This window comes from Alligator sinensis, unplaced genomic scaffold, assembly GCF_000455745.1.
Source record: "Alligator sinensis unplaced genomic scaffold, ASM45574v1 scaffold400_1, whole genome shotgun sequence".
Classification (NCBI taxonomy): domain Eukaryota; kingdom Metazoa; phylum Chordata; order Crocodylia; family Alligatoridae; genus Alligator; species Alligator sinensis.
Window position 1 is genome coordinate 113,846 of NW_005841897.1, and position 14,220 is coordinate 128,065.

At 47.0% G+C, this 14,220-nt stretch overlaps 1 protein-coding gene across 1 annotated transcript in view; it reads left to right on the forward strand.

Annotated features, from left to right (window-relative positions):
• TMEM104 (transmembrane protein 104) overlaps window positions 1-8,935 on the forward strand; it is a 64,737-nt gene extending 55,802 nt beyond the window's left edge. Inside the window, exon 10 of the mRNA XM_006018248.3 lies at window positions 4,336-8,935. Within this exon, the coding sequence (XP_006018310.1) occupies window positions 4,336-5,096 (761 nt within the window). The 3' untranslated portion in view covers window positions 5,097-8,935. The remainder of the gene's footprint in view (window positions 1-4,335) is intronic.
• Window positions 8,936-14,220: the final 5,285 nt, after the last annotated feature.

Sequence of the window (14,220 nt, forward strand, 5' to 3'; positions counted from 1 at the left end):
GATTCTCTTCACCCGCAGAAGAGGCTACTGCTGGCATAAGCTTGCTTAGCACTTTAATGAACTCTTGTTCTAGATACTTAGCCCATAATTTCACTCAGTTCAATGGCTTTCTTGGAAAAACCTGGCAGCAGTTACACATTACTTAACATGACATTATTTGTTATATTCAAGTGATTTGAATAAATCGCAGGTTTAAGCCATAACATTGGTTTGTCATTGTTTTTAAATTGGCTTTTCTTTAAAAAGAAAGATGTTTAATTTCGATTTTCTTTTTTAAAAAAGCATGTTAATCCGATTTTAAAAAGTAGACAGATTATTTTTATTGAGCTTGTGTGAACTGACCCGAGTCTTTCCACAGCAGAACAAGAGATTCTTACGCCCTGGAAGCGTGACCACGAGTTGGTAATTTGTGTCTGGATTTGGTAGCAGCCTTTCCCGCCCTTCTGCCATGGCTCAGTTGTTGCATACAGGCAGGTCACCTGTGTCGGGTCTCACCTGGCCCCATCTTCACGGCAGACTCCACGTGTGGGATAGGGGGTTCGGGGGATTGACTTGACATGCAGGGTGAATGCGATCGTTGTGCTCTCCAGCATGGGCTGGACATAGTAGCCAGCCTGAAGTTCTCCGCTGAATAGTTCAATGCTTGTGGAGTCCCTTGTGATTAAAGCCCAGGCGGCTGGGGACGGGCCAGCAATGACTGCCAGGCTCTCATAAGAGGACTTTGAAAAAGGAGTGCAGGTGCTGAGGCACACCAAGAAGTTCATTCAGTCCTGTTGAGTGTGAGAGCAGCTTTCCTGGGTGTGAGAAGCAGAGGGTTAAGCAGGCAGTCTGCACCTGATAGGAGAGGGTTTTTTAGAGAAGGAAATAGGTCATTCTTTACCCTTGACTGAGCAGAGATGGTAGAGATTTACTGTCTCTCTTGAGCGGGGAATGAGGTGCTGGCTTTTGAGTTAAATATAGTTGCGATATGGCAGAGATACAGGCATGGGCTCTGTGAGTCGAGCAGTTCTCCCAAAAGAGGGAGAAAAATGAATGTCCTCAGCTTGCATTTTCCAGGCAGCCTGCCTTGCTCTTTCATTCCTTCGCGCTGTCTCTATTCCTCTTCTGTGTCCCTGCTCCTGTGAGCCTGTCCACGTCCATGCCATCCCGAGGCAGGTTCCTGATGGTTTCAAGGTCTTTCTAAGCTTTTACTGGAATGGCGTAATAAAAACCTTCCAGAATCTCTGCAGTCAGTAACTGTGGGAAGATGAGAAGCTTATGAGAGAGCTGAAAACGCCCTTCCTGTGACAATTACGGCTAGGAATCCAATGTGCCTGATTGCTCTGCTGTAATTAGAGCTGGAAGAAGGATGCAAGTACCCCAAGCAGAGAGCTGTAAATGCTTCTAGCTGTCACTACTATGTTTGGTCCTTGATATTCCCAGTGTGGCCCTTCTCCATCATAATGGGTTTGGTTTTACTGGTTTACTTTGTAGGCCCTTCCATATTTATGGCGAAACATGAGCCAGATTTAGCCTGTCTCACTGGAAAATGAAAGAGAGGGAATTGTTTGCTCCAGGGGAGCCATAAAACACTGAGCGTAGAGACCTGGGGTGGATGGAGTGCATTCAGCATGATGTCCTGGCATCTTCTGGCTTGTCAAGAAAGGATGGATGGAGGAGCATGCTTTGGGGGTGCCACGGTGGGGAACTAGATGCAAGGTAGTGAATTGCATAGGAGGTTAGAGGGGAAGTGGGTACCCTACAGGTTTCAGAGCCTCACCCCCCCCAAATGATGAGTTTCTGGAATTAGGCAATCCATAATTGAGCGTTTCAGTATTGGGCTAGGCACTAAAGCACGCAGTTGACAGCACAGAGTTCACAGGTTCGAGGCCTCAGCAGAAGCGCTCATGGCACGGCCCTGTCAGATTCCAGCTGATCTGCAAATTCAGCTAAACGCCATGTCACAACACGGGTACGAGAAGGAAGGAAGGAAGTGTTGGGGCAGTGAAATGAATATAGCAAATCCAAGATAATTCACAAGGGTTAGGTTGCTAGTCCCCCTGCAGAGATGAGGGTGTGTGAATTAGCTGGGGGTCTACATAGCTGCAGCAAACAGCTGTGCTAGGATGACTGAGCTGCTCTAGGTTTTGCTGTGGCTTCTGTTTCAAAGGTTGTTCCTTTGATTAGCTGTGTGGGACCCCTGAGGAGCTCCAGCTGATCAGGAAAATGATGCCCTGTGAAGTAAAAGTGGCAGAAGCAGCTGAGCAGGCTGCCACTAATTCGGCGATCTTCTGTGAATTAAGTGGCTTGCAAACCACCCAGGCGTGAATGCGCTGGGTTCTGCTGGAATTGCTTGACCCACTGGTGACACACCTGGCAGCTCGGGGTTGTGTTTGGATCCTTGGAAACATGCTTCATCCTGGCTTAATGCAAAAGACTCTTAAAGGCAGAACCAGGGGAAGCTTTATATGAGATTCCCCTCTAAGCAGGATGCCTGTGAATGTACTCTGCGAAGGCGTATTTAGATCCCACTCCTGTGCAAGGCAATCTGGTGGGTGCTGAAGAGTAACTTTAGCTGCTGAATGAGCAAACCTCCTTGTTGTCCCCACAGCAGACGCCCAAAATTTGTAGCACAGCGACGGTCTGCCTGCTCTCACACTTGCTGCATGGAGACTCGCCGCTTGGTTTAATTTGTCTGCTGTTTTATTTATGACATGGAAAGTTGTCTGTAATAGGAATGTCAGTGTGTTGTTATTTTTTCATTACCTGATAATTCATAGCTGTGCTTAGGCCTTGCAGCCATTGCAAGGAGACAGTTGTACAAAAGCCAGGGCAGCCCAGGCTGGCCCATTCATTATGAATCTCTGACTGTAAATCCTGCTTTTTGTTGCTTGGGCAGGCAGGGTGTTTTATTCTTCAGTAACCTGAACAGCCAGTGACCAGGCCTCCCAGGTTTGCTGTGACTTTGATAATACCAGGATTTGTTTCTACTGGTCTTATCACTAGACTATTATTTCTACTAAGGGAAATAATGGTTTCTGACCCAGAATCCACCTCTGGGGCATAGTGAAGCCTTTATTTCCCATCTTCAGGTTTCTCTTGCCCATTGCAAGTAACTTTTTTTTACTTTGACAGGCCGATAAAACATCATTAGGGCTTTTTTTTTTTTTTGCATTGTTGGGCTAAAGGGCAGGCAAGCAGATTTAACATGGAGACTTGATGAATTTTAATGGCCATTTTTCAGTCCTGCTTTTAGTTCCTCCTAGTCTCGCTCTTCCACTTGGGACTAGTTGCAGACAGCCTGTTCTTCATGCCTGGGAAATGGCCAGAGCTAGTTGCTATTCCGCCCCACTCCACAGATTCTAGCAACTGCTCACGAGCTTTCCAGTCTCCCTTGTACACACAACGCATGGGTTAACGGTGCCAGGACTTTGGTGTTGGCTCTGTGGCCAGAGGAACGGCAAATATCCCTTGAGTATCTGTGCAGATAAGGATGATTAGGGAGGTATGAAAAAAATCTTACAAGGTACGTGGAAAAAGACACCCTTAGATGAAGAGGAAGTGATTGATTCAAAGGCAGCAGCATTACATTTTTGAAAGGCCCAGACTGTCCATTTCCTAAAATGGCCCTGGAAAAGAGAGAGTCCAGCAGAGGGCAGCAACAACGGGGCACATGAGTTATGAGAAGAGGCTGAAGGAACTGGGCTTGTTTAGTTTGGAGAAGAGAAGACTGGGGTGGGGATTTAATCACAGCCTTCAGCTACCTGAAGGGTGGCTCCAAGGAAGATGAGGCTAGACTGTTCTCAGTGGTGGCAGGTGACCGAACAAGGAGCAATGCAGGCTGCAGGAAGGGAAGTTGTGGTTCGATATTAGGTAGAGCTTTCTTACAAGGAGCGTAGTAAAGCACTGGAACAGGCTATCCAGACTGGTTGTAGAATCTCCATCGTCGGAGGTTTTTAAGACGCAACTAAACAAAGTCTTGGCTGGGAGGATCTAGTTGGGGAAGGTCCTGCTTTGAGCAAAGGGTTGAACTAGATGACCTCCTGAGGTCCCTTCAAAACCATCATTTTCTATGATTTTAAAAGGGCGACAGTTAGATATGCTTGCTAAAAAGCCAAATTATAAGCCTTTTACCATGTGACTTTCATCTGCTGTACAGACTGCTGCTGAAAGTAATGAAATGATAACTCCCTTGTATGTTCTTTATTATGCACTGCCACATTTTTCAAAGAGAAGCGTGCTTTTCCTTATCACTGCAGCTGTAGACTTGTATCAAGATGTGGCGCGGAGATTGCCTGCGTTGGAGGATAGTATTATGTTGAGACTGGACTTACAGTGTATTCTCTTGTTTTCCAGCATTCATCATCATGATTATTCTAGCCCTAATCCGCATCAGCAAGGGCCAGGCAGAAGGTCACCCATCTATGGCAAACCTCTCGGGGATCCAAAATCTCTTCGGGGTGTGTGTCTACTCCTTCATGTGTCAGCACTCTTTGCCATCGCTCATCACTCCAATCTCCAAGAAGAAGCATGTGAACAAGCTTGTGCTGCTCGATTATGTCTTAATTCTGGGTTTCTACAGCCTCCTGTCCTTCACCGCTATCTACTGCTTCCGCAATGAGACCCTTATGGACATGTACACACTCAACTTCACCAACTGTGACATCATCAACATTGCCTTCATTCGCTACTTCCTGGGTCTTTTCCCTGTCTTCACCATTAGCACCAACTTCCCAATCATCGCTGTGACACTGCGGAACAACTGGAAGACCCTCTTCCACCGGGAAGGTGGGACATATCCGTGGCTGGTAGACAGGATTGTCTTTCCGGCAATCACTCTGATTCCCCCTGTGGTGGTGGCTTTCTTCACCCATGACTTGGAGTCCTTGGTGGGTATCACTGGGGCTTATGCTGGCAATGGGATCCAGTACATCATTCCAGCTTTCTTGGCATACTGTAGTCGAAAGGATACTCAGTTGGTCTTTGGCAGTGGTACAGTCAACAAGCATCTGTCCCCTTTCCGGCACACCTGCTGGATCGGGTTTGTGCTGGTCTGGGGTTTTTCTTGTTTAGTGTTTGTGACTGCAAATATAATCCTGAGTGAGCCAAAACTCTGATGGGGCAGTCGCACTCTCCTCCCCAGGGTCCTGTAGGGGATTCCAAGATTTCAACTCTCACTGTAAGACTCAGGTTAGTGTAGGGGAGGACAGAAAACCAAGTCTTTCTAAGCAATCAGCTTGTCAATTCAGGTTTGATATGGACTCAAGGATTTCCTTTACACCGTTACGGTCACAGGTGACTTGCTCAACTACTTTGAATTCTGATCTGCAGACTCGGTATATGAAGCCATGGGCCTGCGCTCTTGGGAGGCCGCATGGTAAAAGAGCGTCTGACCATTTCTGCCTTGAGCTCTGGTACAGAGCATCTTCTTCTCCATCCAGGATTAGCCCCCTTAGTGCTGTGGACTTCAACAGGAGGCTGTTCCTCCTTCACCTGCTCCTCTTGAGAACAGAGTGAGTCTCTCTGCCAGAAGTGGGGAACCAAGAGAGCTGCTAACAGAATCTGATGGCAGGCCCACTGTGTTAGCAGAGTCCCCCTCCATCCCACTGAAGTTGCAGACTTTTGCCTACACTAACAGCTATCTTAGTGTCGTGGTGGGGAAAATGGTGATCAGTTGGCCTTCTCTGAGTAAGAATGGGGAGAGGATAGAGGAAGGGGCAGTGGTCGTCTTGGATGTGACGACTAGGCTGGTTACCGATTTGTTCTCCATTTGTTACTCCCTTGGCCTTTTTATTTGTCCTGTGCTCTATGGAGTGCATGCGTAGACTCAATGGGTCTGGGTTAGTTTTTATCTGTTATTAGTGTTCGCTACTAGCGGTTTTCCGGTTGTCTTCTAACAATCCCTTTGGAGGCCAAACTAGCTGCTTAAAGCTCTGACTCCCAGCTTCTTTCCCCCTTCATTACTACCCCTCAGCTACCCATGGTGGATGCCAGCGCACTAATTGGGCAGGCCCCACTCGTGCTGGATGGCCATATTCCTCAGCAGAGGAGTTAAAGCGGAAAGCCTGTCTTTCCCCAGCTCTTTGGCACTGCTAAGTGGCCTCAGCTGCCAGAGCAGACCTGCCTTTCACAAGAGCACTGGTGCAATAGGGCAGACCCCGTCTGCAATGGTCAGGATCCCTGTGTGCCGGGAGGTGCTAATTACCCCTTCGTGCTGCGCATTAGACCTGCAAGAGCTCTTGCTGTGCATCCTGCCGCATTTCCAGTCTCCAGCGCTGGGTAATTAGCCTCAAAAGGAGCTGGGTGTTAATTCAAGAGGAGAAAGCTGGTGCCAAGTGGAGAATGCAACATTGTGCTGCTTACTGTGCCTGTTTCATTGTTGAGAGAGAGCTTGCTGGTATTAAGACGGGGAGAGAGGGTAAGATAGACTAGGTGTCCCAAAAGCCATCATCCTACTTTTAAAGCTGTCCCCGTGCTTCAGGTTGAGAGTGTTTCTTGTAGCTGCTTTTGAGATAGGGTTTGAGTTATTCACCCTCCAAAAACTCAGTACAGACGTCTCCAAGATCGGAGGCTGATGAATGCTTCGGTGCCTGCTGGTGAGCTGCCTGTTTTATTGGACAGTGTGGCTTGCCCTCTTGATCTGAGGCTGCTACTGGCCTCTAACACTACAAAGTGACTTACGGTTTTGACTTCAGCAGCCTGAGGATCTTGGTTAAAGGTCATAAAAGCTTTAATAATAGAAGGAAGAACTATCACTTTTGAAACATTTTTAACCTGAAATATTTTAAAGCCCCCTTCCTCCCCCTCTCCACCCCATGGTATTAAACCAAGTTGAAAGCTGGCTGCCAAGCTTGGGTAATACCGATGCTTGCCCCCTGTACTGCTGCTATATTAAATGTCACTTTTCACCAACAGTGAGCTCTGAAATGCAAGCTCTTCTTAATCAAGTGTTATTTTTCAAGTACAATTTCCTAGCTTCCCCATAACCTGAAGCACTTCCTGCCATGGGAATATTCAAGTGGTTGGGGCTGCAGAAAAGCACTAGGGTTTGTTTTTTTTTTTTTTCCTTCAGCAAAAAATAAAAATATCCTTCAGCCCTGAGACATGAAGATGTCCTTGATGCACTACATAAAGCAGGATCTGCTGATGGGGCAGGGGGAGTCTGTGGCAATCCAATAAACCTGACTGTCCCTTACCTCCAGATGGCTCATAAACTTAGTTTGGCAGCCCTTACTGGTGCATTGGGTAGGTACCTGGATGGCTCCGACTGCTACAAAAAAAGCTGCTGTGGCTCCTTCAGGGCCAGGTTACTGAGTGGTTGGAGAGAGGGTATTGCTGAGGTCAGAGTCCTATTCTGGGTTAAGAGGATGAAAGCACATACGTCAGCTTGGAGGTCAAAGGCACGGTACAGCCAGGTCTGAAGCCCCTTGCTCAGTTTGCTCGTTCTTGTGGCTTGTACGAAGTCTGAAAGTCAGGGATGGGATAGATCACAGGCACTGTTGTAGGGCAGGCTGGGCCATCCTGTTCTTATATGCTCAGGGCTGGCCAAGGAAGTGATAGCTTTTGTATATGGCTAGTGACCAAAATGATCCCATGAAATAAGTAAACGCACTAGGTGGCATAAGGCCCCTCTTGGTGCGGGGACAGCTGGCCTCTCTCAGGCTCCAAGGCCTGTTCCTTGAGTCAACAAGCTGAGTCTCTCGCATTGTATCTTGCTGACAGCACCAGGACACACTACATCCTCAAGTGTCTGAGCAAATGGATAAACTTCATTCTTGCTTTCCTCTGCTTCCAGGGCTGTCAAATGCTCAGAGCCTCTCTTTCCACCCCCCCTACACACACACACGCACACAGTCTTGGGCCTGGACAACTGCCAGAAACCCATCTCTCTCGAGAGCTTTCCATGGTACAGGAGCAAACTTCAAGACCAGTGTGTTGGGCAGAGGCTGTTTGCGTACAGCAGGATGAACAGGCAACGTAACCTGTCTCTGATCTCCTGGCAAGCTCCATCTAGGACTCTAGCAAACCCCTGACTGCCAGGAAGTTCGACCTTTTAGTCTGAATGGGTCTGACTGTACATGGCAAAGCACAAAAGCATGTACACCCTCTTTGTACTGGAAACCGGTAGGTCACATTGGACTGGGAATGAAACAGCTTGCTTCTCTTCCACTAACCTCACCCTGCGTGGCCATGTGGGATTCCACAGCTGGACGCCTCCTGAAAGAGATTATTTTTAACTAGCTCCTATACGAAATGTGCCTTCTCTTCTCTGGCTTGGATTATCCCCTCTCCTCTTGTTAAATCTCTTTTTTGAATGTTGTACAAGGACAGTTTCTAAGGGATCTTGATATAAACTGTGAACTGGTGGCATAAACCAGCCTTGATTTAACGGTACAGCGAGGTCTGCCTTCCTCGCTACATTATGGAAGAAAGGCCTCTAAGGTCATTTAACCTTGGTGTCTATTGATGGCGCCCAACTGGAAGAGCTGTCGTCCTTATGGATGAAGATGATAGATGTTGGAAAGATTTTCTGGACACCTGCCATCCTTGAACAGCAAAAGAATCCACTATAGGAATTGGGACTATTTATAGGAGAAATGCTGCCATGGGGGGAATAAAAGGGGGGTGGAAATATTCATAGCTGAAAGCATGAAAAAGAAATGCCTTAAAAAGTTGAAGGGAGGGTTAGATGGATCGAGCTAGAACAAGTCGCTCAGTTTGATTGGGCTCATTGACAACAGCCGGGGAGATAATCAGTCACTGTCCTGGCTCAGTGTGGTGCAAAAGCTCGTCTCCTCCTGTCCTATTTAAGAATGAAATTATATTTTTAATTGGATATTATATACTCTAACAATCCATTATTATGGATCCTCACCGTGATGCACTCTCAGCTTGTCCCAATGTAATTATTTTTGGAGGGGAAAAAAGCATAAAAAATAAATGCACATTATACATCTGTTTTGGTCTGGCTTTTTTTTTCCCCCCTTCCTCTTCCTGTGAGCTCCTGTTGTTAGTCCATAGGAGAAGCCAGAGAGGGCAACAGCGGTGGTGATGACTTAGCGCAATTAAAGCACTGGTGTGCTCACCTTATTAGCCTCCTGCTTCCTGCATCTCTAGGTGTTCTCTGAAAACTCGATTAAAGCAGCCGTACGATACCCTTCTCCATTACGTTTCTGTACACTTAAAACTTAAACAAATTGAATCATTCCATTGCCTCAGGCAGCAAAGGCAGTTTCTGCCAGGAAATTTATTATCATCGTAAAACGCAGCTTGATTTATGTTAAAATATTAAAACACATCTTTACGATGGAAATAAACACTTTCTCCTCCTGTAATGTGCTCTAAGGATTTAAGAGGCAGTGGTGAGTTTTTGGAGGAGGGGGTGGGGTGCACTGTAAATACGAAAGCAAAGTGGGATTGGGCATGGGTTCAATAGTCTGCTGTCCTTCAAGGAACGCCACCAACCTAAGAGGAGCAGGAGGAAAGCCGTGACTGTTAGAAACAGGCTTGGAAAATGTTTAAGGGAAGAATGAGCTCCCTGCCCCTCTTTGTTTGGATTTTGTTTTCATCGGATCATATTTAAGGCTAGTGGGGGGAAGGAAGTGTCAAGCCTCTTTCCACAACATAAATACAGCCTGGGCATCAAATCCTTGGCTCAGACCTGCCGGCGGCTCAGTTGGCTGGGATAGAATGACTTGGTTTTCACATCCCATGTGTTTGCTCTTAGTAGCTTCTCTATGCAGTGTTTGCTTTTCCCGATACAGATGCTTCTCCTCTAGTAACTACTTTAGCAGCCAGCATGAGTCTGAGTTGTTTCACGGGTAGTCGGATTGTCTTTAGCAACCAGAGCTAAGTGCACCACTGACCAGTGGTTAAAAACTTAAAAGCTTCTTTTTTCCTTAAGTCTGTTTTTCCCCCGCAGTTCAGTGTTTTTAAGCACTGGATAATAACGTCGTCTTCTTTACACAGACTAGATAATACCTCCTTCTTCTTTGAGGCTATGAATATCTACAGTGTTACCCTGCTAAGAGCTGTGTAAGGTTGATGGATGCTTTGAGTGACCCTATTGGAAGCCTCTATGTAGACACAGGATATTTGGCTGGAATAGTTTTTGCCTTGTCTCTGTGCTTTTTGCTAGAGAGTTCAGGCTGCTGTCTCACAGACTGACGCTGTGCTGCCCCGGCTCTACCCCATCTGTTCATGAGCCAGCCGTCCCTCAAGAAGCATTTTTCATTCTTCAAGCACATCCCTGAAAGAATTTAAGGTAAACTTTAATGCAGCGGTGAAATCTCGTTTGAATTTCCAAGCTGTTTGAAGCGGGAAGCACGCTCCGGCGTGAACAGAAATTCCAAAAGCCTGGTTGAAGTTGGAGCCGGCAGAGTTGGATTCGCGTTTTTATCTCCGGCTTAAAACAGAGGTGTCAAACATGCTGCTTCCCATGGGCCAAATTCAGAAGCAACAACAGAGCAAGTGGCAGCGACACGCAGGTTAATACAGCCCCTGCTTATGCCCTGGCCCAGAAGACATAGGTCCATGGGATAGATCTGGCCCATAGGCCATATGTTTGACACCCCTGGCTTAGACATTTCCCCTGGCCAAGATGAGACGTTATCGGCAGGTGCATCAAGCCAAAGAGGCTAGAAAGACGAGAAGCGTTTTGCAGTGCTGCAAGAAAGAGCTACGGCGCTCACGCCAGGAAGAATCGCACCCTTCCTAATTCTTTTCAGTCATCATCCCGCCTATGGTCTTTGGTTAGCACCATCTTATCAAGTTTTCAGATGCCTTCCATGCTAAAACTTCCATTCCCTATGCAGAACAGAAACCTGCAGAGCTCTGCTGAAGTGAAAGGAGAAGGGTTGGAAGTTAATTAGAGAGGGCAGCTGGAGGCAGAAGGTAGATGACAGTTGAGGACACACTGCCAAGTGGTAGGAGGCAGAGAACCCCATGCCAGGGCTGTTGCCTCACAACTGCTCTTTGTAAGTGAAGCTGGGAAAAGCTATATGAGAGTGGCAGCGAGGCTGCAGGTTTCAAAGGTAACCTTAGGTGCAGGGGAAAAAGAACAAACAGCAGTGGAGGGAAGAAATTAGGCTGTTGGCTCTTTTTAATAGAGATTGGGATGGAAGCTGGTTGTCAGTAGTACTTCACCTGCAACCTCCACAAACCTGTGTTGCAGGGCTGATGAAGGCAAGGAAATGAACCCTATTTTATCCATGCAGAAAGTGAGGTATAAAGCATTACTGAGCAGTCCTGTTCCTTTGTATTCAGAAGTGCTGGCGGTTGGACCATGTTGTATTGTGACATAAAAGACCCGCTAATGCCACCACCCTGGAGAAAGCCTTGCCTTTAACTTGGCTTCCAGGTTCTACCGCAAACAGCATCAAATCATTCTAGGCTTGAAGAATGATAATAAGCACCTGGCTTCTGTGAACCATCAGCGGTGCAAAGAAAAAAAATCATAGTTTGAAGCCAGTTGTCTCTTCATGTGTCTGGTCATCTTGCTCAGAGAGGTTTGGATCTTCAGACTACTTTTGATGGCCTCTAACAACTCAGAAATATGTGGTGGGGTGTATATATTTAGTTAGTTAATCTAGAAAGGTGCATATCCAGCCTGTCGTCTTTCTAACAGCTCCCCACCCCACTTCTTTTCATAGAGTTGTAGGGCTACAAGGGGCTTCCTGTGTCACCTAGTCTAACCCCATTGCTTTAGCAGTCCTGGGAGAAGGGTCCAGAAACCAGGGCTCACCTTCCCCATTGGTGCTACTGAATCGAGCACAAGCTGCTTCCCCTCTTGAGAAGTGGTCTTGCATTTCCAGTCCAGTACTTTAACCACCTGCTCATCACAGCTACTTCTTTCAGTCCTCTTTTATGCTGTACCTATTGAGCCTCTGTAAATCTTTATTGAAGCAGAAAGCCTTTGTACCACCCAACTGCTGCTTTTTGCCATGTGTAGTGCTCGCTGTTACCTTCATCTGATATGGTGATGTTTTGTTTTTTGCTTTGAGTCTTAAGATGGTGCCATTCCCCTGTACCATCGTGGCCTTGTTTCCCAACACTAGATATTAATAATTTGGGAGCATAAGCAAGTAGGGCTGGAAGGGACCTCACAAAGTCATCTAGTCCAGCCTCCTGCTCAAGGCAGGATCATTCCTGACTAAACCTTTCCAGCCCAAACTATTAAAGTAACCCCTGGAAACCCAGTCACCAGAATCCTATTGTACCAAATGCTGTCCAACCCCAGAGCAAGCAAGACCCTTCCCCAGATCGTTCACCATTCAGACAGCAGCCACTGGCCCAGGACTGAGCCCTGTTCCTGTGGCCGTGAGAGCTGGTTGGCTTTCCTAATCCTGAGAATGAAATGAAAAAAATGGAAATAGGTTTTTTTTAAGCATGTTCTCTCAGCCAGTGAAGGAGGTAGCATTAAACACCACAAAAGATAAGTATATTAAGGCATGAAGAGATTAGGTGACCCTAGTGAACATTTCTCAGCAAAGCCTGCCGTGAGCAAAACCCAGGGGTCCTGGCTCCTATTTCCCTAACGTGACTCTGGACTAGTATTGGGCAGTATCATACAGATACAATACATTTTTCTCCACTGGCCTATAAGATTTCAGTTTTGTGAACTGTCCTGCCCTTCGGTTCTTCACTACTGAAGTTTCTCTCGCCCTCACTTATCCATGAAACACATTTCATTTTAATGTGCGATTCCCTTGGTTTTGTGTCTGTAGGAAAAGGACATTGTCAAGGCACTTGAGAGAGAAAGTGTTGATCCTCTAACACTCTCCAGAGTGTCTGGGACAATAGATGGTCTGACGTGAGCTCATTTTAAGAGCTGCTTGGAGGCCCGCGGTCCCTGATGCTAGGGGAAGGGAGCGCAGTGTCAGCCTGCCTTTGGCTCAAATGGCATCTATATGCATGGATGGGGAGTCTGACTTTTTCAAGCCATGCTTTAATTAGCTTTTTTTTCATATGCAAATAAATCCTTAGATCACTTAAGCAGCACACTGGCTGGAAATTTCAATATTTGAGCAAGGTCAGTTGGTACCGTTTGAATTGTCCAGTGACTTTTTTAATTGAAATGCAAACATCCATTCATTGCCTTCCAGTAAATCACTCAAGCCCAAGTTAGTTTTCAGAGTTTGTACTAACCCACTGCTGAAGTGCTGGGAACCTGTCTTGAAGGCTAATGGTAATCCTTGTCTCCTTTAAGAGGAGTTAGTATTGGGGGCGGTTGTGTCTCCAGAGAAATAGTCGATAAAAAATAAATATGTTAATAAAAGGTTTATTGCCTTCATCCTTTAGCTTGCTATACCTGGGGAGGAAACGTGTGCTCTTATTATTAGAACAAAAGGGCTGATAGAACGAGGTATCTGTCTCTGTTTGTGGTTGACAGAGCAACCTCTGAGTCACTCCACCCCCCTTAGTTTCCTTTCTGGTCCGATGGGCATACCCCCAGTTGCCCCCAGTTAAGAGCCTGACGAGGAGGTTTGCAAAGCTTGCATGCCTGCCTGGGTTAAGGTGCTAAAAGGTTGTATACACGTACGATGGATTTTGTCCTAATGCAGCACCTTTCTCGTAGCTGGCTTTTGTCTCCTACATCAAAGCCAGCCTTCTCTTCCCTGCAGCACCGCTACAGGCCACTCCCCAGCTCTACCTTTGCCCTCGTCTCTGTTAGCTTCTAGCCCACCTGCTCCTCTCCGCCCTTCACACCTTTTCTGGCTTCCTGCGCTTGCCGGCCTCTCTTACCCAAACCTTGGAGGGGGCACCTGCTACCTCTACACTTAAATCCTTCCTTTAAGCTCCCTCCTCTTGCCTGCCTCGGTAAAATGGTGCCATTCCCCCCCTAACCCTGTTTCCCCTGCAGACACAAAGCTAGAAGCACCCTATGGTTACAGTCTAGGCCAGATGTGCATGTTCCTGGCTTTAAAGTCCTTGGTGCTGGAGCTGTGACCTTCTGCATCTCTCCGAGAGGACTGAGGAAACCACTAGTTCTTAACAACGAAGCACTGCACAGTGTGGTGTCCCCCACGGCCTTTCATTTAAACAATTGCCAAAAAGAAAAATAAAAGCCTAACGAGAAAAGTGCTCGGTGCTGATGGGTCCGGGAGAAACTCCTGCATGTCTCTGTGAGGGCCCTTGTCAGGAATGAGAGCAGACGGGGCAGCCAAGCGCATGAAGTACTCGCTCCCTTCCTACATGAGGGCTTCTGAAGGTGTCTGGCGAGGGAACAGGGAACCTGGTGAC